The following is a 25,520-nucleotide window of genomic DNA, read 5'->3' on the forward strand; positions in this document are numbered from 1 at the left end:
CCATGCTGGGCACGATAGAGAACCTGTTTCGACAAGCGCAGGACGGAAGAGAGAGCGGGGTTGGTTGGATTAGGCAGCTTCTTTGATGCGGCGCGAACCATATGCTTGGTCGCGTGCGAGACGCGTCGAGTTTGGATCCGAATGAGTGGGTGATGGGGATTCTCAAGGATGTGGAGAATATGGAAGCGTGCATCGGGCCAAGTCTGGATACTTCAGCACCCGCGCTGCCTCCGTTGTTGATGTACGCACTTGGTAGGTCGCCATATACGGCCTGTCCTTATCGGCGTGTTGTCGATTGATGTGGCTGTTGTTGACAGCTGAACAAGCGCCAGCAGATAATAATAAAGCCTGCAGAGTTGCATCGTCGACAACAGCTGCTGAACAGCAGCATCTCAGCTCACGGGCTAGGACGCATCAGGGCACCTCATGCCGCCCATCCCAGATACCCGCGCATGCACATTGCATGATTGCCCTATCGACCCCAGCCTCCTCCATTTAGCAGGGCCGATCAGCAGCCATCGTATGCATGGCATCATCGTCCTCCCGTAGACGAGTCTGGACAACCCGCGCGGCGGCCTGGTATCGTCGTCTGTTCGGCAGCGGCTTCCTAAGCATCCGGCCTTAGTCGCCCAGCTCATCCATGGCGAACACCTGGGCACAGGCGGTTTATCTGCTTGTTGTCCGTTGGCTCCATTCAGACCCTGGGCTGGGAGTCCGAATGGGGGTCGGAGAGCCTAATAATGTATGGTTCAGCTCAATTCAGGATCGGAAAAGTCCATGTCCCATCGCCAAAAAGGGCCAATGGCAAGTCTCGCAGCATCATAACCTGCTTTCAACATTGCCTATTGCTTCGCCGTGCTCTAGCTGGCAGGTTCAGCCCTGTTGAATGGTCACCGCTGTTTCTTCCATCACCATGCGTCGCCGGAAACCTCGGCGTGGCCAGGCTGGAGCAGAGATGTCGTCCAAGAGAGAGACAATGTCTAAAACTCCCCGCGTGGCTTTCGGTGCAGATCCATCCATCGCCAGCGGTCTGCCTTGGCGCCTGCCTCGGACAGGTCGTGCAGAAAGCTCTCCTTGTTTCCCCTCACAAATGGACATGCCGTGATCATGACCGTCAGGACGAGTACTCCAAGACGCCGAGTCTGCATCAGGTGCCCGCTCTGGACCACTATTGGTTGGGGACAGTTCGCCCCCTCGGGTCGGTGGTCAGCAAGTCGCTGCTCAACCAGCGTATCACAAGCGTGAAATGCCAACTTGCGACCGCGGACGCACACAGATACGGCTACAATTCTCGCGCTTGCCCGCCGCCCAGTTTCATGAACCACGAGTTCGTCAAGCCCGTTGCCACTGGCGGCCACTTGACAGGCTCAGTCGCTCGACAGCGTAAGGAAATCGGGGCACAGCCGCACAGTCGCCTTGTGGGCTTGTGCGCAACGCACGCAACTGCAGCCACGCGCGCCATGCACCTCGTCTGCATATTAACTTGGGGATCACACCCATACGCGGAGGTTTCGCGTTTGTTGCAAAGTCAATCGTGTATGGGGAAATGTTACAGGTCGACTCACGGGTTCACAGCTGGGAAATCGTCAATCGAGCTGCTTGATGCAGGCGCCGGCCGAGTACGCGTGATATCAAGCTGCAGCAAGCGCTGTCTGTCCGACGAGCACAGCAGCATCTGTCAACGCCGCACCTGCCTTTGTGTCTTGAGGCACAACACGATTGCTTGTTGACACCTGCAAGTGAGGCGCACAGCTGGAGAGAATTTCCCCTCTGTGAAACATTTCCGAGCGGTGGGCTTCTGGTGAACTGGTGGCGAACCAGCAGTGCCGGCGGCAATGGACAGTCAAGCTACGGGAGCGACATGAGCCTGCCGTGCGCGTCCAGTTGTTTGTGGCTGTACGGAGTAGCGACATGAACAAAGGAAAGGCTGCCGTGGTGATGTGTTTGCATCACTTGGCCACCGTTCTTGTCTCATGCCGGATGCTGCTCGGTGAAGTATCCAAAGCCGTCCTCGAAAATTTTCTCTGTCATCCGTTGCTCGGCGACACAGACGGTGATGGCGCTTTTCTTACGTAGTATGACCAGCCCCCTCATTTAGAGCAAGAGAGAGAGAGAGAGAGAGAGAGAGAAAAATTGTGAAGAGACAGTGGTGAATCACTTGACGATAGTGCACCCCTGTCACGACTCACGAACCGGTCGTTGAGGTGTTTTCGGGCGGACACTCCCGCGTCATCACGCTTGACGTACGTAAGAAAGTGCCAAGAGGACCCCTCGGGTGTAGAGTGAAGCATCCAGTGATGCTGTGTAGAAAGAAATTTTCTGTTCGTGGGGATATGCGTGTCGGAGGGGTCTTGACTGTCATTTGCCTGACATATATCCGCTTCACTGCTGTTCGGAGCCTGGTCCCCCTTCGGTGGCCCGGTCGCCCGGACAATCAAATTGAATCAATAAGCCAAGGACGGTGTGAGATGGAGCTCTTCGTGATGATGATGGGGCCTTTGCTGGGGGGTGCACAGGCTGCACGAGGGCACGGTCGCCCCGCGGTTCACTGGGTAATTGGGTGCCAAGGATCGCCACGGAGCCGCCATAGCCACGAGGGGGCTAATTGCAAAGCTGGCGTGTCCGAAAAGCGCCCTGCCAGCTAAGTCAATTCGAAGCACGATGTGTGAGCAGGCAATTGAAGAAAGCCAGCAACGACTGACCAGGCCATTTCAATTTGGTGCGGAGAATTGAAGATTGAGGGTGTCGTCATGTTCAAGATTGGCAGCTCCTTCCCCACATGTGAATGCTTCCAGAACGGGTGTGGCTTGGTGTATTATGCGAGATCCACCAGAATTTCGTGCATTAGCCGCATTATTAGTGCATCAATCCAATTCATTGGCTGCACGACCGGCAGCACAACCACCGCTATGATCAATTCGCACGTGTGTGAGCATCCAAGGGGAGATACAGTGCCGAGAGTATTGTGCTCCCGCACATACACTACTTATAATGCACATTTAACTATGGAGAAGGGTTTCTGTTTCAAGTGTTTCTTAATTATAGGGGATGTCACGTGGGCAATAAGATGAGCTCCCCTGCCAGCAATTAATTAATTAATTATGCCGCAGAGAAAGAAGCGGACGATCCAGTCTGCTCTGCCGGCTGCACCACTCTCAGTGCCCACAAGGAAAGGGGACTTGTTGAAGAGAAAAACGCATCGTCACCGACCTTTGTGTCGAATTGCCTCCATAATACGTGGACCTGAGCTGCGGACAGGACTAGTCTCGCGACAAACTCATTGACCCCCCATTACCCCCATACAGTGCTTGCTGCTCGGCAGTGTCAAGTTACTACTAGTCTAGCAGCCGGCAGCGGCGGAATAAACGCCTGGGCGTGACGTGAAGTCGTCTCGTCGCGTCCATGGGCCTGCAGAGAATTATTGTTCGCGACACGCTGGCGCTATGAAGAGGAGTTTCACACGTGTCTCGAGCGAATTCGGAGTGATTATTGAGCAGTCGCCTGAGCTGAGGCTGAGCTTGCACCCTGTTCCATTCCATTATCACTGTCGGCAGTAATTAAATACGAGTCGACTGCCTGGGGAGTGGTCCAGGCTCACCATTGAGGAATTGGCCATCGAAACTCCAATGCAGTACTAGTACAGATTCTGTCGGGTCTGGCCTTTTGTTCCCCATTGAGGCGCTGGCCAAGCCCGCATCGTCACGATCATTAGACTTTGGACCATCTCACCCAGCTCGGCCAGCGTGCCATCTTGGGAGAAGCTCGGCCCAAATCATGGACGACCACACCATCTTGCGATCCAGAGATCTTGGAAGGGGGGGACCCTGGAGTTCCTTCGTGTGAGCTGTCCAGATGGGCAATTGTCCTCAAGGCCGTTCAATGTCCATCTCGATATTGGGGCGCTAGACGGATAGCGCAGGCCGAAAAGTTGGTGCAGCTCGCACTATGCCTAGGCGCACAGCAGGCCTAGGCTGAAAAGGGCCAGGAGCACCCAGCTTTCAGCAGATAACGAGACTAATGATGAGCACTAAACAGCACCAAGCGTACGTAGGTTGAAGCACGAAGCCACGCACGCCACCATCCGCTGACATGAATGAGTGATGTGATGCGTTGGCAGGAATACAGGGGTCTAAAGGCCTGAGAGCGCGTTTCTGCGTCCCGATTGGTACATGGACCCCTGTCGTCGTGAGAGACCGCGTAAAGTGGTTTCAGTAGATCTCATGTCGTGCCAAAGGCAATCTCCGCCACGATGCCACAGTTTTGTACTACGTACTGATGCGTTTTGGTCATACGTACGGAGTATTAGCAACGCTCGCTCAATGAGTGTGTCGGCCCGCGGGCACCGGTCACTGATGAGCGGGTGAGTGAGCGACCACGTGTCGGTAGTCATTTTCGCAACTGATGGGCGCAACAAGATGGGCTCCAACTCGCGTACAAGTACAGTGCGTATGGATCTTTACAGCCCCCAAGTTCTGGTCAGCGCAACATTGCTTCTCGGGGGCCAACGCTGATCTCATCTCACTGTCCTCACTACTCCTGGTGGCTGCAGCGGTGGCAATGTCAGACTTGATCGCGCTGTAGATAACAGAAAGGCCAAGCCGGAGGTGCGCACATAGCTGGCCTCATACACGCATGCTGTCTTGAACCCGCGCAACCCTACAGTACGGCTGGTGTGGCGCGTCCAGCATCATTCATGGCACATTCTGGTGGACACGAGATGCATTAACAAGAAGTTTCAACCATAGTATACGTGCTCGATACATGGTGGTATGTATCAGGACGCAAGCCCAGCCAGTGCCCAATAAGCGCTTACGACCTGTCGGATGCAAGCTGCATCTTCCCAAACAGGCATACAGGTCATTTGTTAATTCTCAGGCGACCGTCTGACAGTACTATCTCTTTTTGACACGTGAAGTTCTGGAACTTCTGGACAGCATCGGTTCTTGTAGGGCTGAGCCTACGACTCACGAGCTACCCGACATGGCCGCTTGGCTGGAAGCAGCTTGCAGAAGCAACTAGTAAGTGCACTTCCAGTCGATGAATGATGAATGTCCATAAGACCTCGGGGGAACGTTTAACGGATTGCTACGTAATCTAGCGCGGTCGTCGTCTCCGTGGCAAGACACGGCCAAGTCGGCACCGTCAAAATAGCTCGAACGCGGCGACGACACGAAAAGTGAGCGTCGTGAGGCTTGGAGCGTGTCTCTTTGGCGTTTTGTTGCGTCAATATTAGCGATGCGACCAGCCCAGTTTCCAGGGGTGGTACATAAGCGCTCCGAGCCCACTGGCCAGGGTTCGTCAGCACGGCTGCTGCGAGTCTGCGACCTGAGTTTGCGGAGGTGGAGATGCGCTGCAACAAGCCTGCGACTCCAGCTTGATGATTGTCGGTCCAGTGTTGCTGGTGAGGAAGGCAGGCCTTTGTCAACTGCTGGCGGATGATTGCAGCGCCAGCGGAGCGTCCAGTCCCCATACAGTGCTGGCTGGCTGGTCGCATGTCGTTCAAGACAGGAGGAAGCTGGGGCGTGCCTGGTCGTGTGTTGATCATCATGTCAGCGTTCATAACCAATTGAGTCCGATTCATAACGTCCGCAATGCCATCATTGCAACACCTGGACGGTAGCACAGATGAAATTCGAATATGCAGCCAATCGCCGTGGCGGGCCACTTTACTTGGCTTGGCCTCACGGCCTCCAGGCATGGCCCTGTTTTTGGACATGATGATCACAGAGTACTTGTAGCGATGGCAGAGGACTTGATAAATAAACAGACCTTCTCGTCGCGGAGGCGGAGAGTCTCACTGGTACCTACTCACCAAATTAGTATATAGACCATGGCAGCTACTCGTTCTCCAATGACGGAGAGCTGAAAGGTGATGCTCACCTCGATCGACCTGCCTCGTTGCCGTAATAATTACAGTACAATTGTTGGTGCAAGCATAATTCAGCACAAAGAAAACGGAGCAGCTCGACGCTCTTCGCCCATCCCGACCAAGCCCACTATTAAACAATCAATTAATACTTGTACTGCACAATCATCACACCAGCGGCGACTACGGAACGCCTGAACTTGCGAGCCACCTTCTCTCGGCGCTGCAGCACAGCGCGCTATCCCTGCCGACGTCAATCTCGTCAGCCGAGACAAACAGGCGTTTGAGCGAGCTGTGCCTGAGTCAATGTGAGTTGATGCTTTCCACTCTGAGCTTGGTCAAATCATGCGAATACACTCGAGCTTGTCAATTGGGATACAGAGGCACATGAGAAGCACGATGCTTTGGGGGAGTGAGCAAAGTGAAGGAGGGAAAAAGCACTCCCAGCCTCCTACCGTCCTGTCTCCAGTTGCCAGTCCAAGCCGACTGATCTCACCCCTCGCGCATCACACTCTCCCACACCCCCGGATGGAAGCACAGCAGCAAGGCAGGAGCAGGACTGCCAGAAGCTCTGGCTGGCGTTGAGCCAATCAGCGCCGTGGCACCTAGCCTTCCCGCTCACCAGCTTCGGACCACTCAGAGCGCTGGACCGCTGTAAGGGCGCTGCGACAGGCGCTGCAGCGAGGTGAGGCCAGCCCACTACAGTGCAGTGCGGTGCGAGGAAGGAAGGAAGGAACCCAGCTCCTGGTCGGTCCCGTCTGCTCTGGTGCGGTGCGTCGATGCGAATGAGGTGCATCCATCCACCAGCTCCTCAAAACCATCGAGAGGCCCTCTCATCCACTCCTTCCTGGCTCGCTGCTCCTCTCCTCCGTCCACCTCCTCTTCACCTCTCCTAATCAACCTCTCTCCCTCACCTCTCCTCCCCCTTCTTCCTCTCCTCCCCGTCCCTCTTTCTCTCCTGTCCATTCGTTTTCCTTTAATTAGGAACGCTAGAGCTTCGCCCTGCCCTGGCCCAGTCACTCGTGTCTCTTCCGGTCGCTTTACGCAACTGTCGAGAGCAGCCACTGACCAGCTCAGCACGCAACAATCCTCAGCCCTATCAGGATAGGACAACGAGAAAGCTTCGAGACGGAGCAGAAGAAAAAGAAAAGGATTGATCCATCATCCTTCTCTCACCTCGCCGGCAGTCTGTCGTGATATCAAAAGGGGGATCTCAGCTTGAAAGGGAAGACCAGCATCACAAGTGATTCACTTTTTTGCCAGTCCCCTAAGACCACGCTAGCTTGCCCATCTTTTTTTTGCCCTCGCACGACCAAGGCATAATAATTGAGTTGCAAAGCATTGGTAGCCAATATCTGTGCCTGCATCTCTTTTTATCTTTGAGCTCCTCGACCCTAATTGAGGAATTCCTCATCCAAGACCAATCTCCACACCTCACTCTCCGAATACATTTTCGACTCGCCCTTCGACACCTTCCCGCCACGAGTCTATCCTCGGCAAGACAACGATCGGTCGCTCATTCCGAGACGATTTCTATCACGAATCAAGGCACATTGAAGTCGACGGTTGCTGGCTTTGATACCAGGCTGCTGTGTATCATCACTAGTCCTGTCACTTGGGTTTGACGTTGACGGATGAACATCATTGTCGACAGACTCCTCGGTCCTCACTCGGCGACAGTATTTGCCAGAGGCTTTTAGTGGAAACTGAAGAGGTATGTGGTCCACGTTCTGTCTTTGCCTCGGGGATCCTGTTTCCCCAATTAGGCACTCGGGACATGGCTTTGAACAAGAAGAAATGGATTCTAATTTGGAACGCGCAGGTTGCATACCGACTCGCTCGCTGCTCCTCGATCCTCGCCTCCACCACCGCGGTGATTCGATTCCTTGGATTTGCTTCAGTGGGACACGTTAGCTCGTTGCTCCTGCTAGCACACCAAGACCTGTCTCACTTCTGTCCAGCCCTCCCGTCCATCCTCGACGCCAGCATTTGTGGATGTAAGATATTTCCACCATCCGTCCTCTCCAATCATTTTGCACCATTGTCCATCCCGCACACCCCATGGAACAAGGGAGCACAGAGGGCCCGATAAAGATTCCCTATCCAGCTATTCTCCTGGCGAGTCTCCAAGCAGCCTTCGGCTTGGTGCCTGTTGTCAAGCTGGCCTGTCTCAGTGCCACAATACTGACAGATGTCGAAGAATTCAAGGCTAATCTGTTCATTTTCTTAGAGCCCTTTCCTCAAACCGGTTCCAGCTTCATCGCCTCGAGCCACGACCCCTTGTTCGAGCCCCTTCAACTAGGCCGCTTGGATTCCATGTTCTTGGCTTCGATACCAGCCACAGTCACTCCTTTCTCCTTGACATTCACCCACACTCATTCATTAATATCTTAATCACTTAATACCTCAGGCCCGCTTCACTACTTCTGCAACACGGCCCGAGCTCGACACTCTTTCAACTACAACTCAGCCTCCGACCCAAGATTCCTGGGGAACTTATCTGTCATTCTTTCGACCTGACCAGGCAACCTACTTCACAACTCCTCACCTCACCTCGCCCCAACACCGATAGCCATCAGTCACAATGGCTTACTCTCGCTCACAGCCGGACACCACTTTCTTCGTGGAGAACGACGACATGCCTCTCTCACACATCACGCCGCGCGAAGCTGCCAAGCTCATCGCCCGCCGGAAACAGGAGCTCATCGCCAATGAGCTTTCACGACTAGCGGCTGACGAGTACTTGGAGGACATTATGGGACATGTCAGGCGGATGGAGGACGAGACCTTGCCCGACGTCGCTCTCATCGATCTGCAACGCGAGATTCAGTGGTTCATGCGCCCGTACCTCATCGACTTCCTCGTCGAGGCCCACGCTGCCTTTGCCCTCCTGCCCGAGACACTGTTCCTGACCGTCAACCTTCTCGATCGTTACTGTGCCAAGCGTGTGGTGTATAAGCAGCACTACCAGCTCGTCGGTTGTGCAGCACTCCTCATCGCGGCCAAGTACGGTGACAAGAAGGACCGTGTACCCCAGATCCAGGAGCTGAACAACATGTGCTGCGGCCTCTACGACGCCGGCATGTTCGCCCAAATGGAAATGCACGTTCTCAACACTCTCGACTGGTCGATTGGGCACCCGACTGTGGACTTCTTCTCGTCACTGATGGTGGCCGAGGAGCACGATGACCGCGAGGTGGAGCACATGGCTGCCTACATGAGCGAGATCGCGCTCTATCACCGCGACTTCGTCTCGGTGAAGCCTTCGACCATGGCGCGCTCCTCCCTCGCCCTGGCTCGCGCTGTTCTCGGCCGCCCGGAGGTCACCGATGGAGAGTGGAACAACTCGGAGCAGACAACTCTCCTGAGCCTCTCCCATCACCTCCACCTGCCATCAACGACATTGGCCCGCAAGTACGCGACGTCGCATACGTCCAAGGTCTCCCAGCAGCTGGCCGACTTCATGGCACAGCAGGCTGCCCTGGCTCAGAGCAACGCCGAGCCCCCAACACCACCAGCCGAGCCGGCCAGGAACGATCTGCTCGCCACGCCTCAGAAGGGCCACGGTGCTACAATGGGCTTCGATGGCTATCTGACGCCGCCTATCACACCGGACAGCCACTACTTCAATGGTCAAGGGTCGTCGTCGAATCCCCTGGCGCAACAACAATCACAACGATACCCCATCACGCCGTCATCACACAACCGACTTGACCAATACTCGTATTCGCATCAACACAACACGCAATACTTGAACCCTTAAGCCGGGCCGCCATCAGGATGATCGTCACCCGTGGCCATCCGTCTCGCCGCTCCTGATAGCAGCCACAGGGGAGGAAACCGAAAGATCTTGTTTTTTACGTCATGGCATTTAGCGACTGCGTTTACTTCTTTTTTTCATATTTGTCCACCCAACCTTGTCATTGTTTACTGCGCAACAAACAAGTCATCAAGCACGTCTACTGCACCCAAAAAAAGAGTGGGATCTTGAATCATACCCCTATTTTCTTTTACTGCGGACGAGCAAAAAAAAGTTGTTTTTTTCCGGAACGAAATAGACGCATGCAGAGGAGGTTTCCCATGTCACGCCAAGCTGCATATGGCGAGGAGGAGATACCACCAAGATTGCAATCAGGCACCGATGCCCGAGAGAGGCAAGGACGGGAAAGGACGATACCGGACCGCAGCATTCCCCTGCGGAAGCATTGTGGCTTTCTACTCGCGATGCAGAGATGGTCTCTCTCACCTGTGGCTCAAGCCAGCACCAACCGAGCTGCGTTTCTGCAATGTTGTTCCGCAGACGCCCGGATGAGCCTTTTGATATTCACTACTCAGACGCCTCAACTATGTGGCGGATGGGATAATTAATATGCTTCTTCTACGGAGGAGGTTCGGGGTTTAGATGGCCGTCAAGGAGGGAGCTGGCGGACATCCAGGAAGCCTGTACCTGCGAAGCGTGCAGACACTGGAGGCTGGCAACCTCGGTTTCTCGATCTACCAATCTCGCATACACTGTGTATAGGTAGATGTTCAGAGGTATACAGAGGCACAATCTCAAACATTATATCTCGTACAATCATTTCCTGTGCATTCCTTGTGATATCTATGGACTTTTGCGAGAATTCCCCATCCTGCAACAGACTGGCCCATGTTGCTCTGCCAATGCTGTCTGTCCGAGGCGTGACCAACAGCCTCAATGGGGCTGCCGAGATTGGAGCCTTGATGGGGCCGCGGCGCTCAAGACAATGCGAAATTGCCTCCCACTCTTAGCGCTGGGCGACTCCATTGTGGTGCAAAGCATAAATACGATATCGGATAATCGAGCATGAGCAAGGGGGGGCCAAGGGGCTGCTGCTGTTAGGCACTACTGGTGCGGTTATGAAGTCTTGCCTCCATACGGACTATTTTCGAACTGACAGGCATGCAAGCGTAGACAGCACGAGGGTGAGGTTTGCGGCTTGGAAATTTGACAAAGATCCATTGAATGCAATTCATGGAAACGCGTCAGCGTGGCGGAAGGGCAGCGCAGCGTTGGTATGAAGGGGTTGGCGAGTTTGATGGTCTGTGCATCAAGGAGGGAGAGGGGGCAGACTACCCTGTGGTCTGTGTCAGCGCAAGGGGTTTTCCTGTACATGTCGGAACAGCCGAACAAAAGTGCAAAGTAGCACCTGCTATGTATGCCCTTGGTTTCTTCATATGATGTGCTTCTTGGAGGGGGTGATTGGCGAAGACAGAGATGGTGAAGTCGGCTTATTCTGTTCATCCCCTCTTGGCTTGATTATGCGCAAAGTTGAATGCGTACTCCGTACACGTACATGCAACGTGGATCGAGGATTCAAATGTGATGCAGGCGTGAGCACGACCCGAGAAGCGGGATTCACATAAGTCACTGATTCTCCCGTGACTCGATATCAAGTGTGAGTCTTTGCGATTTGTTTCTGCGGCGTAGCGAGGTGCCGTGGTGGTTTCAGGAGGCGTGACTCTCACGCTTTGGACGGGGCGGAGAGGATCGAGGAGCACCAGACTCGCGAAAACGGTCAAATATTCACAACGTTCAGACGGACAGCTCGCTACGAGTCTTCTTACAACACCAGAGTCTGTAGCTACGAGTTCATGGCATACCTTCACTGTTGGCAGACAGCCCACCTCAGTTATACGCTACTACATGTAGGTACTAAACAACAAAGAGTTATACCATGCGCCAACGAGGGCTTCAATCAGCTGCGCACGGCCTGAAATTATCGTCTTTGTTTTGCATGCAGCCATTTCCGTCACCCATTGAGATGGACGGGCGGACCCTCGAGAGGGTCGAGCGTTAAGGTTGATGAGCTCTACACAAAGCTGATGCTATAACTCATAAGGCGAGCTGTTGTCCATTGAAGATGAAGGCGCTCGTTTTGCGTAAATCTCCCATCAGGTATCTTGCGTTCATCTCCGCAAGAACTTGCCCGAACCAGATTATCTGGGCAGACACACAGGAGCGTTCCGCTTGGCTCACCATCTTCGACGGATCAACGCATCATGGCAAGAACACGAACGAGTACCCAGGCGGCGAGCTCAGGAGAAAACAGTACGCCTAATGTGCATCGAATGCAGCCAGTGACCCTATACTGATAACCATGTTTGCGTAGCATCCGAACAACGTCGTACCTCGAGAAGAACAAGTCGCAAGCGTGCGTCTAGAGCAGCTCCTCCCTTGAAAACACGACAGAGTTCATGGAGCGGCACCGAGCCTGGAGGTCAAACTGTTGGATCTGGAGTAACAGACAACAATGACTACTATCGGCCAAGTGAGTCACTGACTGGGTAGTCTCTGCTGGGCGAGCTAGATACTGACACGATATCAGCTTGGGACTGGCCGCAGTCCACAGACCAAAACCAGAGCCCAGAACCGCCAACGAACTTTGACGTACCGCCCTTGACATCCGATTCCAAGCCAACCGAGACGATTCAGTGTGAAGATTGGACACAGAGCGAGACGGCTCATAAAGCCCCCATTGTCAACCTCGCAATGACCGACGACGATTCGGAGTTGGAGGGGGCTCGCAAAGCTCCAGTAATCAGCTTCACAATGACCGACGGAAGTTTAGAGCCAGAAGTGACTCGAAGAGCTCCTGTCATCAGCTTCGAAATGACAGACGACGGGTCAGAGGCTGAGGCAGCCTCCCCTATCATGGCGGACTGCTCAGACGCGGAACTAGACGAGTCCAGCGCACAAGACGCGCGTGAGGCTTCTACGACCAAGTCCCACGCCGAAGTCGGTCCTGTCTCTGACGAGGACATCCCCAGCGCGGACCTTCGGCACCGGATCGAAAACTTGCATGGAAGCCAAGCCCGGGACTTGACACACATGGACCTAGGTGAAGAAGCTGACGTCGAGGAGTCGAAGGCAAATAAACCAACAAGCCAAGCCCAGCGACACGGCAAAACCAACCTCGTTTGCAGCAGGCAGCTCCGATATCAACGTGAAGCGTCTGATCCTCAAGACAGACTACATCTGCTCGAGTACGAGGGGGCGCCCATCATGCCACCCCCAACGATCCTTCGCCGTGCGAGGAACTATCTCAACATGAGGCCGCCCACAGACGAGGATAACTTTGCAAGATGGGCTGTAGAGTGCGCACGAATCTGCCGATACGTGGTCTGGCTGAGAACCAAGTACGAGGGGCAGACCTGGTGGGACGACCTTCTCGTTGTGGAAGGCATGCTGGAGAAGGCACAGGCGTGGCGATGGTGTGAGACGCAGGTGATCCCCAGCCGACTATCTGAACCTGTCCCCGAGAGCCACCGCCATGCACTTGCTGCAGGCGTGACGGTTGCTGATCCGCCGCCACTGCGTCAGTGTCAAGTCCAGCCGGATGCTGTCGTGGTCGACCCTCCTTTGCACACCCCTTGGAAGCGTTTCAGACTGCCGGATAGAAGACGTCACAGCTACCTCGCGGGAATGAGCCAGTTCGACAGGGATCAACGCAAGTGGGCGGATCTCACCCGTGGCCGTTATGGTAGTGTATGGCAGAACATGAGGCGTGACGGGCCTGTCGTTGACCTCCCTCCGCCGGCGAACTTCTGGGGTGTCATGCCCCTTAGTGGCATGAGCAAGGACATGCTTCAGGTGTGGGATCGGTTGAAGAAGCTCGAGTCAGTGAAGCGCGAGTTCGTTCACACTTTGTCCCTGGCCGTGAGCGAGGATGATACCCGTCGCTTCACCACCATGGCCTTGGCTATCGATGATGGTCTCCTGGGTACTGATCCTTCCAATGCGCAAAGAAAGGCCATGCGCTTCCGCCTCGACGAGTTTATGAATCCTTCCTTACCCATTCCTGCTCTCTTCCAGCCGCAAACCTTGGTGGACATTCGACCGGCGGAAGTTGAATGGCTGGAGTTCTTCTCCACTGACCTTCCAGAGGTACCGGCCAGAGACACTTGCGGGTTGGACACCAAGGGCAAAGCCTTCATGCGGAAGATACAAGCGATGATTGACTGTCATGATCCAAAGTTCAGACTCGGGCCGCATCCTCGCAGCCGCCAGCTGATCCAGCTGTTTGTCAACGATGAATGCGAGTCTGAGGGAGAACTTGCCGAAAGCGATGTGAAGAAGGCGTTCTTCACTGAGGAGGAGGTTGCCAACTATCTTGAGATAGCAGAAGGCATGGGTCTCGTACTGTGAGTGTATCCCTGGCCATTTGATGATCACACCGACCCAGCATCGGAACTAACATGATGGCCTCGCAGCAGACAGAAAAGGGCGTGACCAGTAGGGATCCCCACTACTGCAAGGCTCCCCAGCTGTTTGCTCTCGACGCGATACGATGGTTTGCTCCAGTAAAGAACGCTCAGTCAAGTGCCACTTCATCCGCACAACATGATGTACGCAATGACGACGAACCAGACACCGAGTACCTCCAGTTCATCCCCTCGAAGGACATGCTCCGTTCTGTCCCCGAGATCAAGCGAGGCCAGCCTGCCGAGGCCACTGAGCGAACGACGGGATTCTATACCTGCTTGGCCTACCGCATGGGTCTGACCCTCCGCAGATTGAGGACGCAGCACGAAGCCAACCTGGTCCTCCTCGGAGATCCCGAACGTATCCGTCGCAACGTGGGGTCCGCCGCGTACACTGCCACACTCTGGGACGTGGAATGCCTCGGGCATACATGGCTCCAATACAGGCATCCTGGCCACGGGGATCAGCTCGTCGTTCCTCTATTCAAGGACGTCGTGAGGAAGGCCGAATCGGGTAAGTTCAGGAAGAAGTGGGATACGGCGGACTACTGCGATGAGGGTGAGCACCAGGCCTATGTTATCGTCCGAAAGGGGCTCATTGACGAGCTGTGTCGCAACGACCCGCCCGAGTTCCGAAAGAATGAGGCAGGGCAAGACGACGAGGCGACTGTCGCGCTCAAGGACACTATCTGGTCGTTCGGTACCGTCGAGAACGGCAAGATGCCCAACTACTTTGCTCTTGATCGCCGCGCTAGGCAGAATGGCAAGCTGGAAAGCAGGGGCGGTGATGATCTCGCAACTCCCACAGATAGCATGACTCTGCATTCAACTGATCAGAAGGACAAAGGCAAGGGAAAGGAAGTAGTCCGTCCTCAAAGTCGCCTAGAAGACGCTACGCCGAGGGGCGTGCCCAGGAGCAGTGTGCTATCCAAGCCGACCTACAAGAACTGGCCGGGCATGGGGTACGACCTGGAAGACGAAGACTGGGTTGTCGAGGAGCGCTGGGACCGACACGGCAAGCTTCACCGCGACATGTATGTTCCTCTGGCGAGGGTGGTGGAGAAGCAAAAGACTGGACGCACCCTCCACAGGGGCAGGCCTCTTGTTGGCGCCACGCCTCGCGATCAAAGGGCCATTGAGCAGAGACTGAAGAGAGGTGGTGAGTCTTCTCGTGTGTTAAATCCTACTCTCGAGAGCAAGCTGCTAACCCAAGGACAAGGCGCCGATCCACCTGCACCTACGTTCATCTACAGGTTTGCCGTCATGGTAGGGCTGAAGCGTAAGAGAGACGACGACCCGGAAGACGATCGTGTGCGTCTACCGAGTCCCAAGTATCTTCCAAAGGTTGTGGCGCGTGTTCAAGAGGAGCCGCCCAAGAAGAAGAAACGTCGATCCAGCGTTGGGTTTGGCGGCACTTCGGTGGTCGAGATTAGAGATCCCCCGAGAAGGTCGTCTCGAGATGAGGAGTGATGGAAGCGAGTGTGCGGAGGCAATGATGAGCGTCTTGTGTACTTGTACTGTAGATGGCGGAGAATATAAGGAATTTGTAGGGAGCTGTGGGCCGTCAGCATACAAATCAGTCGTTATCAGGAAAGGAAGTCGCCAAGTGTAAACCACAAGCGGATATACGGAGAGCCCCCTTGCTGACTCTCACACTGTTGTTGGTAGATGACATTGCGGGATACGACGCCGGCACAATATTCAGCAGCGCAGCACATCACCTTAAAACCCAACATACGCAGCACGAGTAGGGATGAGGATGGAAGAATTTGTGTTCATTTCAGACCATAGCCGTAAATTTCATAGCCCCAGACCCAACGTCCTGACGCAAAAACACAAAAACCGTGAAGAAGGGTCGACAAAGGGGAAGTAATTTTTGTATGCTCTCGTTAAAGGTAGGACCCAACGCACACCCGCGGGCCCCCAGTCTAGTCTTCGTCTAGTAACGCTTCTGCTGAGCGCGCAGGGTGTCGGCAAACTCCTCGAGCGGGCTGGGCGTGAGCTTGGTCTCCTTCCAGAGGTTGGGGGTGAGGAAGCCGTAGGTGTTGGTGACGGCGACGAAGACGGCCTTGAGGGTGTTCTCGAGGGTCTTGGTGGAGCCGGCGGACGAGGTGTAGGCGTCCTCGACACCGGCGAGCTGGAGGAAGCGCTTGACAGCGGGGGAGGCAACGAGACCGGTACCACGGGGGGCGGGGATCATCTGGGCACGTTAGTTTTGTGTTTTTCTTGTCTTCCAGGGTGTACATACGCGGACGGTGACGGAACCGCACTTGCCAGACTGCTTGCAGGGCAGAGAGTGAGGAGCACCAAGGTTGGTACCCCAGTAGCCACGACGGACGGGGATGACGCTCAGCTTGGCGATGATGATGGCGGCGCGGATGGCGGTGGCAACCTCCTTGGAGGTCTTGATGCCGAGACCGACGTGGCCCTCGGAGTCACCGATGATGACGACGGCCTTGAAGCGGGTGCGCTGACCGGCACGGGTCTGCTTCTGGACGGGCTTGATCTTCATGACCTCGTCCTTGAGCTTGGGCAGGAAGTTGTCGACAATCTGGTACTCCTTGATGGGGAGGGAGTGCAGGTAGATCTCCTCCATGCTGGTGATCTTGCCGGCCTTGACGAGACGGCCGAGCTTGGTGACGGGCTGCCACTCCTTCTCCTCGTTCTTGCCGCCGCGACGGCCACGGCCACGTCCACGACCACGGCCGCGGTCACCACCGCGGGAGCCGAAACCCCCACCGCGAGCACCACGCTCAGAAGGACCACGGTCAGCCATTGTGTCGTCGAGAGAAGTTGTTGTTGTTGGTCGGTCGGTCGAGGGGGGTTGGGTGGGCGAAGTTGGTGTTGCTGGTCGTCGTGGGCTGCCTGGATGAACTTTCTCGATAGTGGGGCGGTTTCGCGATGGTGGTGAATTTTGGGGTTGCGCCAGCCCTAAGATTTGTGGTGGGATGTGCTTAGTCATGAGGTGGTGATTTCGGTGAGTCAGCGTGACAGCAGCGCTAGGCTGGTTTGGGACGCGGTGTATGTCTCGGTGAGCCGCGTCTATTAATTCATTGTACTTGTATGTCTAGACGAAGAATGCCTAAATCAAATAGAAAAAAGGTAGTTGATATGCTATGCTAACCTGCCCATCCATTACCAGACCCGTTGATTCGTAGTACCACGCGTAAGCAGAAATGGGGCAACCCCCAAGACACGTACTCGAAGCGACCAGACAGACAAGACAGACTGATGTACAAAAAGGGTGAGTGGCGTAAGATAGTAGCAAGTAGTGTGATGCAGAAGTGGCAATGCAGAGACAAAGTCAAATGGTGGTATCATGTCCTCCTCCCTTCACTCATTGATCCTTGATGATGAGGTTGTCCGACGGACGAACCCGCTGAGCCCATTCGCTAGTCACAGTCAGTCAATGAGATGTCATACCGAAGGCAACTTCAGGGGAGTCAAGCACTTACGTCCAGCTACCATCGTACACCTTGCGCGCTTTGGGGCTGCCATAGCCTGCAATCTCCAGGCCCGTGTCGACCACACACGCCGTGACACCCGTACCGCAGCTCGAGACCACAGGCTTCTCAGGGTCGACGCCCTTGGCCGCAAAGTACTTCTTCAATTCCTCGGGCGACTTGAACGTCTTGGTCTCGGCGTCGAGCAGCTCGTTAAACGGGATGTTGATGGCGCCAGGCATGTGCCCCGAGGACAAGCCCTCACGGGGTTCTGGGGCGGTGCCGGCAAAGCGCCCGGCTGACCTGGCGTCAAGAATCTGGATACCTTCTGCGCCTTCCTTGTTATAGTCGTACGTAATCTCTCGGACATCCTCGTAGCTCGCAACCTTGCCATGGGCAATCTCGTCCTCCTTGGGGATCTGGTACTGGCTGCACTCGACAGTGTAGAGCTCCCCGGACTCGGTGGGCAGGCCCTGCTCGACCCACTGCTTGAAGTTGTCGAGGATGTGCACCCGCGGATGACCAAACAGCCTCATCGTCCAAGCGGCGCGGGGCGCGCTGAAGATGCCGAGCTCCTTTGTGTCGTAGACGACGATCACGTCGTCCTTGCGGATGCCGAGCTCGCTCATGGTCAATGCAAACGTCTTGGCATCGGGGAGCATGTGCGGGTACGGGCTGTGCTTGTCAATGACCTTGTCGAGGTCGAAGAAGCGCGCCTTGGGGATGCGCTGCTCCCGGTACGTCTGGATGCCCGTGCGGCCATCGTTGGGGAGAAACCAGGAGGCGCAGACGGGGATCGTGCGCGGGTCGGTGCTGATCTTGCTGGGCGGGTTCTTGCGGATCGCCTCGTGAAGCTCTGTCGGGGTGACGACGTAGTTGGAGAAGTGGCGGCGCGCGACAAAGGCCGTTGCTCGTGCTGTCATGGAGCTGAAGCGAGGCGTGCCGGCGCGCATTGGCTGCCGCGCAAAGGCGAAGAGCGTGGCCATCCTGTGGACGGTGATGCTGCTGCTCGGGTAAGGTAGAAGACCCGCGATCCCCGGACGGGATCAGGTCTACCTACTAGTCTAGCTGTCTGAGGTGCAGCTATCGTAGATAGAGAGCTATTCGCGAGGCGGTCATCTGGTTCACGCGGCCAATTGCAACGGTGGGAGAAGGTTCTCGCGGATGAGAGATCGCTGGAAGCTGCCTTGCAGGTGTGCATGAACTGCATGTGGCAGAACTGCTGCTGATAAGGATTCGGAATTCCAGTCGGTCGACTGCAGTCCCAGCCACGAGCTTCTGACGGAGCCGCTCATGCGGGGGAGAAGCTTGGACCACCACCCACCAGCAAGCAATGACGGATTTCGGACTTTTGGGTTTTGGAGAGTCCGTCACAAACCAACATCTCCCATCCTCTCACACGGTCACACCCTTTCAACCACGCGACAGTAGCCGCCATGAGAGTCACGATCAAGAAATGGAGCGCGGTCGCCACCTGGCAATGGGACATATCCGAGGACGACGTCTGCGGTATCTGCCAGGTCCATTTCGACGGCACATGCCCTACGTGTAAATATCCTGGCGACGACTGCAGCCTCCGTGAGTACACTCATTTGTTTACATGGTGCCGTGCAAATGCTAAACTGTTGTGATCAGTCTCTGGCAAATGCGGCCACAATTTCCACATGGTAACCCTCAAAAGTCTCTTGTATCATTATATGGTATCTGACTATCGCAGCATTGCATTATGGAATGGATCAAACAGGAGTCTGCCAAGGGACAGTGTCCCATGTGCCGCCAGAGTAAGCCCCCCTGGACACCTCCCACGGTGTATCTAGACTACATGCTAACCATGTAGCCTTCGAATGGGTCGGCCAGCACGCTGAAGGCACTGAGCACGTTGACTGAGCCTACCAGCTTGGTCACTCCGAGCTCTCCAACATGGTACTCGATCCAACATATTCTGACCCAACAGCTTTACATCCGAAAGTACCCTTCCCCTTCTAAGCTTCGGGAACATAGACACCATCCTTACAGAGGACGACCACCTTTTTGAAGAATCTTCGCCATTCTAGAGGATCGCCCTTGACCTTGACAAACTGCACGTCGAGCACCTCGGCATCCACCAGACCATGCCTATGAATTTGGATTTCGCCGTGGAGATTCTGCTGCCGCCCATCGAGTCCCCGCACCTTGATGCTGGCCACGTTGTTGGCGTGGAGATTGGGCGTCACGGGCGCGAGAGGCACGTTGAGCTGGTGCAGCGCATCGCCGAGCATCTGCACGAGATGCGCGGGCGGGGCATGGGAGAAGAATCGTGTCAGGGACTCGCGAGGGCAAATGTCGCCGAAGCGACGCGCGTGCTGCGTCAGTGTCATCGAGGGGCCCGGGTTCTGGCAGAACTGTGACATGGATGGCTCATCTGCCAGGCTGCCGAGGGGCACGCGGGACATGGGGTCCTGACCGCGCGCTGGAACCGAAGAAGCTGGCGCGGCCATAGATCGTAACACGGGGCGTTCCCAATCCCACTCCTGATCTGTTATCGGTGTGATGGGCGTTTCTGGCTGCGTCGACGAGAACCGCCCGGCGTTCAGTCCCGAATCCATGTCCATGTCCATGTCCTCTTGCGTCGACTGGGATGTGGTAGGTCGCTGCGAGAAGTCAATGTGTAGGTTTTCCAACATCTGCGTGGCGAGGTTGAGCGGGTCGGAAACCTTGCCCTCGGCCGTCAGGAATGGATTGTGTCGCGTGTACCACGGGTGCTGCCGTATTCGATTAAAGCTGAACCTCTTCTCTGGGTCCACGCTCATCATGCCTCGTAGTAGGGAGAGGGCCTCGGGGGGCACCCGCGCCCATAGCGCGTCCGAGCTGCGCCCCGACGTCTTGACGTACTCCTGAAACTCCCAGCTGCTGGTCGCCGGCTCATCCCAGGGCGTGTTGCCGACCAGCAGCACAAAGAGGATCACGCCGCACGACCAAATGTCGACGAGGTCGGGGAGATACTTGGCTGCGCCGGACGTCTTCCTATCGGCCCGCCCGCACGCCAGGATCTCGGGCGCAATATACGGTGGACTCCCACACAGCGTTGAGCTCGCCTTGCGCTGCCCCTTGTACTCGAACATGGTCGACATGCCGAAGTCGGCCAGCTTCAGGCTTCCGTCCTGCGACAGGAGGATGTTCTCGGGCTTCAGATCTCGGTGGGCGACGCCCTTGGAGTGGATGAAGCTGACGCCGCTGACCAGCTGGCAGAAGTACACCTGCGCAATGTCCTGCCGCACACCCACGTCGGCCTCAATTTTGTCAAAGAGATCACCACCCTCGGCGTACTCCATCGCGATCCACTTCCACGTGTTGTCCTCCCCCGCCGCGAACCACTCGATGATGTTGGGGTGCTGTCCGATGTGCGAGTGGAGGGAGACCTCCATGGCCAGCTGCTTGACCGTTATCCGGCCATGCTTCAGCGCGTAGCCCTTGTGGATGAGTTTGACGGCGAAGACGGGGTCTGTCGCATCCAGCGGGATAGCCTTCTTTATGCTGACGAGCGTTAGCAGCTGTTGCTGTGGGAGAGTGAATGCACAACTGACGTACGATGCGTAGGCGCCTCTACCAACTGTCTTGGAGACAATGCGAAAGGGCAGGTCCTTCGGCAGGGGATCTAGTTGTGACTGACGATGGTGAGCGATGAGGCACACATGGCGTTGATGAGTGCACGTCATGAGTACTGTCAGGGTTGCTTACCATGATACCAAATTCACGACACAAAGCTCCAATCCTTACAGATCTGGCTACTTAGGTATCAATGACAGAAAGGGCACTGTCGCTTATAAGTATCTTGGTCGTGTCGTGTCGCGTGCCACTCTGGGTCGCGTCCGTCGATCGCGTAAAGTGCCTACAGGTACTTCGTGTTTGGATTCTCGAGATGGACCCCGCGACGGGATGGAGGGCAGCTACTAAAATAAAACAGCCACTTCCGAGGCGGTCCAACGACGCTGCCTGTAGCGCTTATTCTGGCCGGTACCCACTCCGTTGCAGCCGTTGCTGCGGTAAACACGAGAGCTCCATCGCCAATCAACAAATGTCCCGACCAACAACTCCAGACATTCGAGTCTGCAGCCCAAGACATTCAAAATCAACTGAGTTTCCTATCTCTTCAACAACAGTAGCGTCTCACGAGCTTGGAGCTGTCGATATACTCTGATATTGTCTCTCCCACAGTCCATTTGCTCGCAATCGACCTTTGCCTATATAGCATCACACACACCATCAATCCGCCTAGTCTGGGTTACTCGACTGCTTTTTTTGCATCACACACCCTTGACACACAGCAGCGACAACCAAAAAGTCACTACAATATGAACGCGATGGCCGAAGAGAACGCAAATGCTGCACCGGCCATCCCGGCGTCCAAGCAGGGCAACAACACACGTCCGGGCCCTGATTCCCAGAGTGTGACAAAGCGGTATGTAGTTTTCACGCCCAACCCTTCCATCTCCAATCCGCTAATGTCCTTTACAGCCTTCAGACAGAGCTTATGCAGCTCATGATGTCGCCGGCTCCTGGCGTGTCCGCCTTCCCCACGTCAGACGACAACATGCTGAGCTGGACGGCCACCATCGAGGGACCCGAGGACACGCCCTACACCGGGCTCACCATGAAGCTCGCCTTCGAGTTCCCCTCCAACTACCCCTACGCGCCCCCGACGGTGCTCTTCAAGACGCCCATCTACCACCCCAATGTGGACTTTTCCGGCCGCATCTGCTTGGATATTCTGAAGGACAAGTGGACCGCCGCCTACAACACGCAGACGGTGCTCCTCAGCCTGCAGAGTCTCCTGGGCGAGCCCAACAAGTACGTTTCTCACATGTAGCCAAAAGGAGACATGACTGACAGTGACAGCTCTTCGCCCCTCAATGGCGAGGCTGCTGAGCTATGGGACAATGACCCTGCCGAGTTCCAGCGCAAGGTGACGGCTCGTCACAAGGACATTGACGACGAGTAGACGTCTTTTTGGAGTTCATTTGGAGAATTGGAGTCTTGGGTTCGTTCACTTCCTTCCTAGTCTGGTATGAGCAGGATGCATGGTACAGCCCTAGTCTAGAGGCTTGGAGTCAGGATTCATAGCCACTGCGGATCAGTAACAAACATGTACAAAGCATTGTTTCAGCGAACATTTCAGCGTCTCGGCAAGCCGCCTCCAGGGTCAGAGGGATGTTTGTGGAATCGACCGCAACGTCATTCCGCACGTGGGACAACCACTGCCGGCGCAGATGCACTCAATCTGGACAGGAGCATTGGTAGTAGGATTTGTTCAATTCCCTCAGTAAGTTTTTGTTTCGTAGCCGTCCAAAGCTCTCGAATGCCGAATCGTCGCAACTCCGAAATGCCGTTGTCACACACCCAGAAGCCAGGAAAAGAGTCAATAGAAATCCCAACCCCCCAACGCAGTCGTCAATTCTTTCGTTCTTCTTCTATCTTTTCTCAGAAGCCGCCTTACTCCTCGACCACGACCGTGGGGAGGCCGCGGGGGTTCTTGACGTTGACGGCCTGCACGTAGCTGTACAGCTTCTCCTTGGCGCCCTCCTCGTCGTTTCGTCGGCGGGAGATGCGCACGCGGATGCGGTAGGGGACACCCTTGATACCCTGCTCCCAGACCTTCTTGTTCAACTGGGGGTCCACGCGGACGTCGGAGGTACCCTGGGATGCGTGTCAGTCCAAAAATCTCCCGAACCAAAGAGCCTCGAGATGCCGCGGCGTGTCGTGCAATCCGACGGCGCAGTGGGAGGGGGAGAGCCGTACCATAGCCTGGGTGGCGAAAGCCTTAATCTCCTTGATGGCGCGGGGAGCCCTCTTCTTGAAGCTGACACCGTGGATCTTGCCGATAGTTAGCGTATGCCCCTCCATGCTCCTTCAATCCTGGCCGATCGAGTCGTGGTATGGACGTACGCGCTTGTGCATGTGGATGGTGTACTCGCGGGCGACAACGTCCGCAATGGCGGAGCGCTGAGGCTTGCCGGAAGGCTTCTTGGTCTTGGACGACATTTCTGCGGGAGAAGGGTGATCAGTCGGGGCTGTCGAGGCGCTGTTAAGAGGACTGGGCTTGCAGCAAGATCAACAAGGGAAGATCTTGGTGTGCAAGGAAAGGAAGGAGAGGTAGTCTTTTGGGTTGTTCGTGGCGTACCTGCGGATCGTCTCGTGAGATTTGACACTGGGCGTGGAGGGTAGGATCTAGAAGTTGGATGCGAAGAGGGCCAAATTCCGTAAATTCTGTGTGCGTAGGGCAGGCTTCGAAATTTGGTGGGTGGATCCGACCAGACCAATGAGCCCGTGTGCCAGCTTGGCTCCACGCCTGATCACGTGCAGTGCTACGTTCCGGGATTAGCGCCGGGAGAGCGTCAGGACGGCAAAGCGCTCAGCGTTCGAGTTGCAGTAGTCAGTCAATTAGGCGCAAGAGCGATCCGATCCACGTCTCAAGTTCCAGCAGCTGTTTACTCGGCACTGCTACCCAAATTACGTCGTCACGGCCACCAGACCGCATTCCACCCACCTCGTCCACGACGAGAGCGTCCTGGAGCCCGTTGTGTGCTCCATGACAGCTACTCACGTTCCTCAACTCCTCCTGGCCATCAACTGAGCGGAAACGACACGAGACCAGCCACCGCGACGAGGCTTTTCGCGCGACATCATCAATAGGGGGAACTCAATTCAGCTCATGTCACACCAAGCTGCTATGCAGAGCAACACACCGCATCTCCTCCCGACCAAGATCACAACAAACATTGAATCTCCAACACTCGTACGATACCAGTGATTACCGCATAAAACCACAAAAGGCCCCATGTCGGGCTATCAACATAATCAAATGGAGACCCCTTCGCCCCAGCCAGACTTGGCCAGGAATAGGCTCCCTACCCTCTTCGAGGTGCTGAGCCGTCGCACGCTGCCACCGGTGGACCTGTTCTCGTTCTACATCTATATGCGAGACCAGCAGCGCTCGGTCGACTACCTGGACTTCTGGCTCGATGTGGCGCAGCACATGTCGCTATGTCGACACTACGTCCGGGAACTCAGGCGCTCGGTCATGATAGGGACGCCGGACCTGGACAGAGTCAGCTCCAAGCGGTCGTCGATGATTCTCGAGACCATGGGCGATCTGGAGCCTCGCATCGCTGGCCCGTCCATGCTCGCGACGGAGAAGGAGAAGAACCAGGATGCCCAGCTGTCGAATTTCCTACGTGAGGACACACACGACTCTCCCCACAGCGGCTACGCTCCCATGAGGCCGAGTCCTCAGTTCAGCAACTCGCACGACATCACCACCGACTCGAACTCACCAGGTCATACCGTTGCCCGCTCGGACATCAAGGCATCGGCAGAGAAGATTCTCTACACGTTCCTACTCCCTGGCGCTGAGCGTGAAATCACCCTCCCCGGATCGATCACAGAAGACGTGACCAGGGCCATTGAAGACGAAGGTCGCGATGATCCGGAGGTCTTCGACGTGGCCAAGGACTATGTCTTTCAAGCCATGGAGCGTGATGCGTTCCCCGGCTTTCTCAGAATGAAGGCCTTGGGTAACTTGATCCCGCCCACTCTCGTTCTACGCCTCATCATCGGGCTATTGGCCATCTTCGGAGCCTTCTGGGCTGGATTTGTGCTTATCTTCTTGGACAAATCGCGCGTTACTCGGTGCTGGGTATGTAACCCCGTTTCGGACTTGACAATGAACTCACTAACAGCCATAGGTCATCCTCCCCTTCACAATTGGTGTCTATTTCCTTGCCTCTTACCAATACTCACTGGACCCCATAATTGCTCTCCTCGGGTACAGCGAGTACACGCCGTTCAACTTCTCTCGCATCAGGGAGCCCTACATCCGCACACTGCTCGCCAAGCGTGCGCTCATGGTCCTTGCCGTGACGGTTCTCGTCGACGCTGCCCTCTGCATTCTGTTCATTCTCGTGCCCGGAAAGCGGCTGTGAGCTAGCTTCAGCACGGGCCGATGATGCTGC

The 25,520-nt window shown here is 55.6% G+C and overlaps 11 protein-coding genes across 11 annotated transcripts; 6 read left to right on the forward strand and 5 right to left on the reverse strand.

Annotated features, from left to right (window-relative positions):
- The first annotated feature begins 281 nt into the window (after positions 1 to 281).
- F5Z01DRAFT_537393 (uncharacterized protein) lies at positions 282 to 1,910 on the forward strand. The gene has a single exon (XM_046260505.1). It carries the CDS (start codon positions 741 to 743, stop codon positions 1,728 to 1,730), a length of 990 nt encoding a protein of 329 aa, XP_046120009.1. The 5' UTR covers positions 282 to 740; the 3' UTR covers positions 1,731 to 1,910.
- Positions 1,911 to 4,854: 2,944 nt separating this feature from the next.
- F5Z01DRAFT_537987 (uncharacterized protein) lies at positions 4,855 to 5,844 on the reverse strand. Its single transcript, XM_046260509.1, has 2 exons — positions 5,799 to 5,844; positions 4,855 to 5,731 (listed from the first exon to the last, which is right to left on the reverse strand). The coding sequence occupies exon 2, from the start codon at positions 5,714 to 5,716 to the stop codon at positions 5,075 to 5,077; it is 642 nt and encodes a 213-aa protein (XP_046120010.1). The 5' UTR covers positions 5,717 to 5,731; positions 5,799 to 5,844; the 3' UTR covers positions 4,855 to 5,074.
- Positions 5,845 to 8,100: 2,256 nt separating this feature from the next.
- On the forward strand, positions 8,101 to 9,797 carry F5Z01DRAFT_537767 (cyclin-like protein). Its single transcript, XM_046260508.1, has one exon. It carries the CDS (start codon positions 8,451 to 8,453, stop codon positions 9,627 to 9,629), a length of 1,179 nt encoding a protein of 392 aa, XP_046120011.1. The 5' UTR covers positions 8,101 to 8,450; the 3' UTR covers positions 9,630 to 9,797.
- Positions 9,798 to 11,748: 1,951 nt separating this feature from the next.
- F5Z01DRAFT_698962 (uncharacterized protein) lies at positions 11,749 to 15,612 on the forward strand (the record flags this gene model as incomplete). The annotated part of the gene is made up of 6 exons (XM_046266370.1): positions 11,749 to 11,936; positions 11,998 to 12,039; positions 12,089 to 12,156; positions 12,214 to 14,024; positions 14,099 to 15,248; positions 15,309 to 15,612. 6 exons carry the CDS (start codon positions 11,749 to 11,751, stop codon positions 15,557 to 15,559), a joined length of 3,510 nt encoding a protein of 1,169 aa, XP_046120012.1. The 3' UTR covers positions 15,560 to 15,612.
- A 422-nt stretch (positions 15,613 to 16,034) lies between these two features.
- F5Z01DRAFT_604467 (40S ribosomal protein S2) lies at positions 16,035 to 16,811 on the reverse strand (the record flags this gene model as incomplete). The annotated part of the gene is made up of 2 exons (XM_046260764.1): positions 16,035 to 16,289; positions 16,338 to 16,811. Coding segments are annotated over 2 exons (729 nt in total), but the record flags the coding sequence as incomplete, so codon positions are not given.
- Positions 16,812 to 17,238: 427 nt separating this feature from the next.
- On the reverse strand, positions 17,239 to 18,821 carry F5Z01DRAFT_538009 (Rhodanese-like domain-containing protein). The gene is made up of 2 exons (XM_046260510.1): positions 17,545 to 18,821; positions 17,239 to 17,481 (listed from the first exon to the last, which is right to left on the reverse strand). The coding sequence occupies exons 1-2, from the start codon at positions 18,516 to 18,518 to the stop codon at positions 17,427 to 17,429; spliced, it is 1,029 nt and encodes a 342-aa protein (XP_046120014.1). The 5' UTR covers positions 18,519 to 18,821; the 3' UTR covers positions 17,239 to 17,426.
- On the forward strand, positions 18,672 to 19,408 carry F5Z01DRAFT_538100 (anaphase-promoting complex subunit 11). Its single transcript, XM_046260512.1, has 3 exons — positions 18,672 to 19,110; positions 19,168 to 19,199; positions 19,250 to 19,408. The coding sequence occupies exons 1-3, from the start codon at positions 18,969 to 18,971 to the stop codon at positions 19,367 to 19,369; spliced, it is 294 nt and encodes a 97-aa protein (XP_046120015.1). The 5' UTR covers positions 18,672 to 18,968; the 3' UTR covers positions 19,370 to 19,408.
- A 106-nt stretch (positions 19,409 to 19,514) lies between these two features.
- F5Z01DRAFT_635044 (kinase-like domain-containing protein) lies at positions 19,515 to 21,252 on the reverse strand (the record flags this gene model as incomplete). Its single annotated transcript, XM_046262116.1, has 3 exons — positions 19,515 to 21,045; positions 21,100 to 21,176; positions 21,250 to 21,252. 3 exons carry the CDS (start codon positions 21,250 to 21,252, stop codon positions 19,515 to 19,517), a joined length of 1,611 nt encoding a protein of 536 aa, XP_046120016.1.
- Positions 21,253 to 21,545: 293 nt separating this feature from the next.
- On the forward strand, positions 21,546 to 22,955 carry F5Z01DRAFT_538084 (putative ubiquitin conjugating enzyme). The gene is made up of 3 exons (XM_046260511.1): positions 21,546 to 21,970; positions 22,027 to 22,359; positions 22,408 to 22,955. Exons 1-3 carry the CDS (start codon positions 21,864 to 21,866, stop codon positions 22,508 to 22,510), a joined length of 543 nt encoding a protein of 180 aa, XP_046120017.1. The 5' UTR covers positions 21,546 to 21,863; the 3' UTR covers positions 22,511 to 22,955.
- Positions 22,956 to 23,001: 46 nt separating this feature from the next.
- Positions 23,002 to 23,550, reverse strand: F5Z01DRAFT_635046 (putative 60S ribosomal protein L31; the record flags this gene model as incomplete). Its single annotated transcript, XM_046262117.1, has 3 exons — positions 23,002 to 23,205; positions 23,308 to 23,382; positions 23,455 to 23,550. 3 exons carry the CDS (start codon positions 23,548 to 23,550, stop codon positions 23,002 to 23,004), a joined length of 375 nt encoding a protein of 124 aa, XP_046120018.1.
- An 820-nt stretch (positions 23,551 to 24,370) lies between these two features.
- On the forward strand, positions 24,371 to 25,490 carry F5Z01DRAFT_619090 (RGS domain-containing protein; the record flags this gene model as incomplete). Its single annotated transcript, XM_046261067.1, has 2 exons — positions 24,371 to 25,204; positions 25,254 to 25,490. The coding sequence occupies 2 exons, from the start codon at positions 24,371 to 24,373 to the stop codon at positions 25,488 to 25,490; spliced, it is 1,071 nt and encodes a 356-aa protein (XP_046120019.1).
- Positions 25,491 to 25,520: the final 30 nt, after the last annotated feature.

The sequence above is a fragment of the Emericellopsis atlantica genome, assembly GCF_019669845.1.
Source record: "Emericellopsis atlantica unplaced genomic scaffold F5Z01scaffold_8, whole genome shotgun sequence".
In the NCBI taxonomy this organism is placed as follows: Eukaryota; Fungi; Ascomycota; class Sordariomycetes; order Hypocreales; family Bionectriaceae; genus Emericellopsis; species Emericellopsis atlantica.

Excerpts from the sequence above, each read along its gene's own strand:
- F5Z01DRAFT_537393 (XM_046260505.1), top strand. The coding sequence starts at position 741 with ATGTATGGTTCAGCTCAATTCAGGATCGGAAAAGTCCATGTCCCATCG.
- F5Z01DRAFT_537987 (XM_046260509.1), bottom strand. The coding sequence starts at position 5,716 with ATGTCCAAAAACAGGGCCATGCCTGGAGGCCGTGAGGCCAAGCCAAGT.
- F5Z01DRAFT_537767 (XM_046260508.1), top strand. The coding sequence starts at position 8,451 with ATGGCTTACTCTCGCTCACAGCCGGACACCACTTTCTTCGTGGAGAAC.
- F5Z01DRAFT_538009 (XM_046260510.1), bottom strand. The coding sequence starts at position 18,518 with ATGGCCACGCTCTTCGCCTTTGCGCGGCAGCCAATGCGCGCCGGCACG. Across the intron at positions 17,482-17,544 it reads GTGTACGATGGTAGCTGGAC|CGAATGGGCTCAGCGGGTTC; the intron begins GTAAGTGCTTGA and ends GACTGTGACTAG.
- F5Z01DRAFT_538100 (XM_046260512.1), top strand. The coding sequence starts at position 18,969 with ATGAGAGTCACGATCAAGAAATGGAGCGCGGTCGCCACCTGGCAATGG. Across the intron at positions 19,111-19,167 it reads TGGCGACGACTGCAGCCTCC|TCTCTGGCAAATGCGGCCAC; the intron begins GTGAGTACACTC and ends TGTTGTGATCAG. Across the intron at positions 19,200-19,249 it reads GCGGCCACAATTTCCACATG|CATTGCATTATGGAATGGAT; the intron begins GTAACCCTCAAA and ends TGACTATCGCAG.
- F5Z01DRAFT_538084 (XM_046260511.1), top strand. The coding sequence starts at position 21,864 with ATGAACGCGATGGCCGAAGAGAACGCAAATGCTGCACCGGCCATCCCG. Across the intron at positions 21,971-22,026 it reads TCCCAGAGTGTGACAAAGCG|CCTTCAGACAGAGCTTATGC; the intron begins GTATGTAGTTTT and ends TGTCCTTTACAG. Across the intron at positions 22,360-22,407 it reads CTCCTGGGCGAGCCCAACAA|CTCTTCGCCCCTCAATGGCG; the intron begins GTACGTTTCTCA and ends TGACAGTGACAG.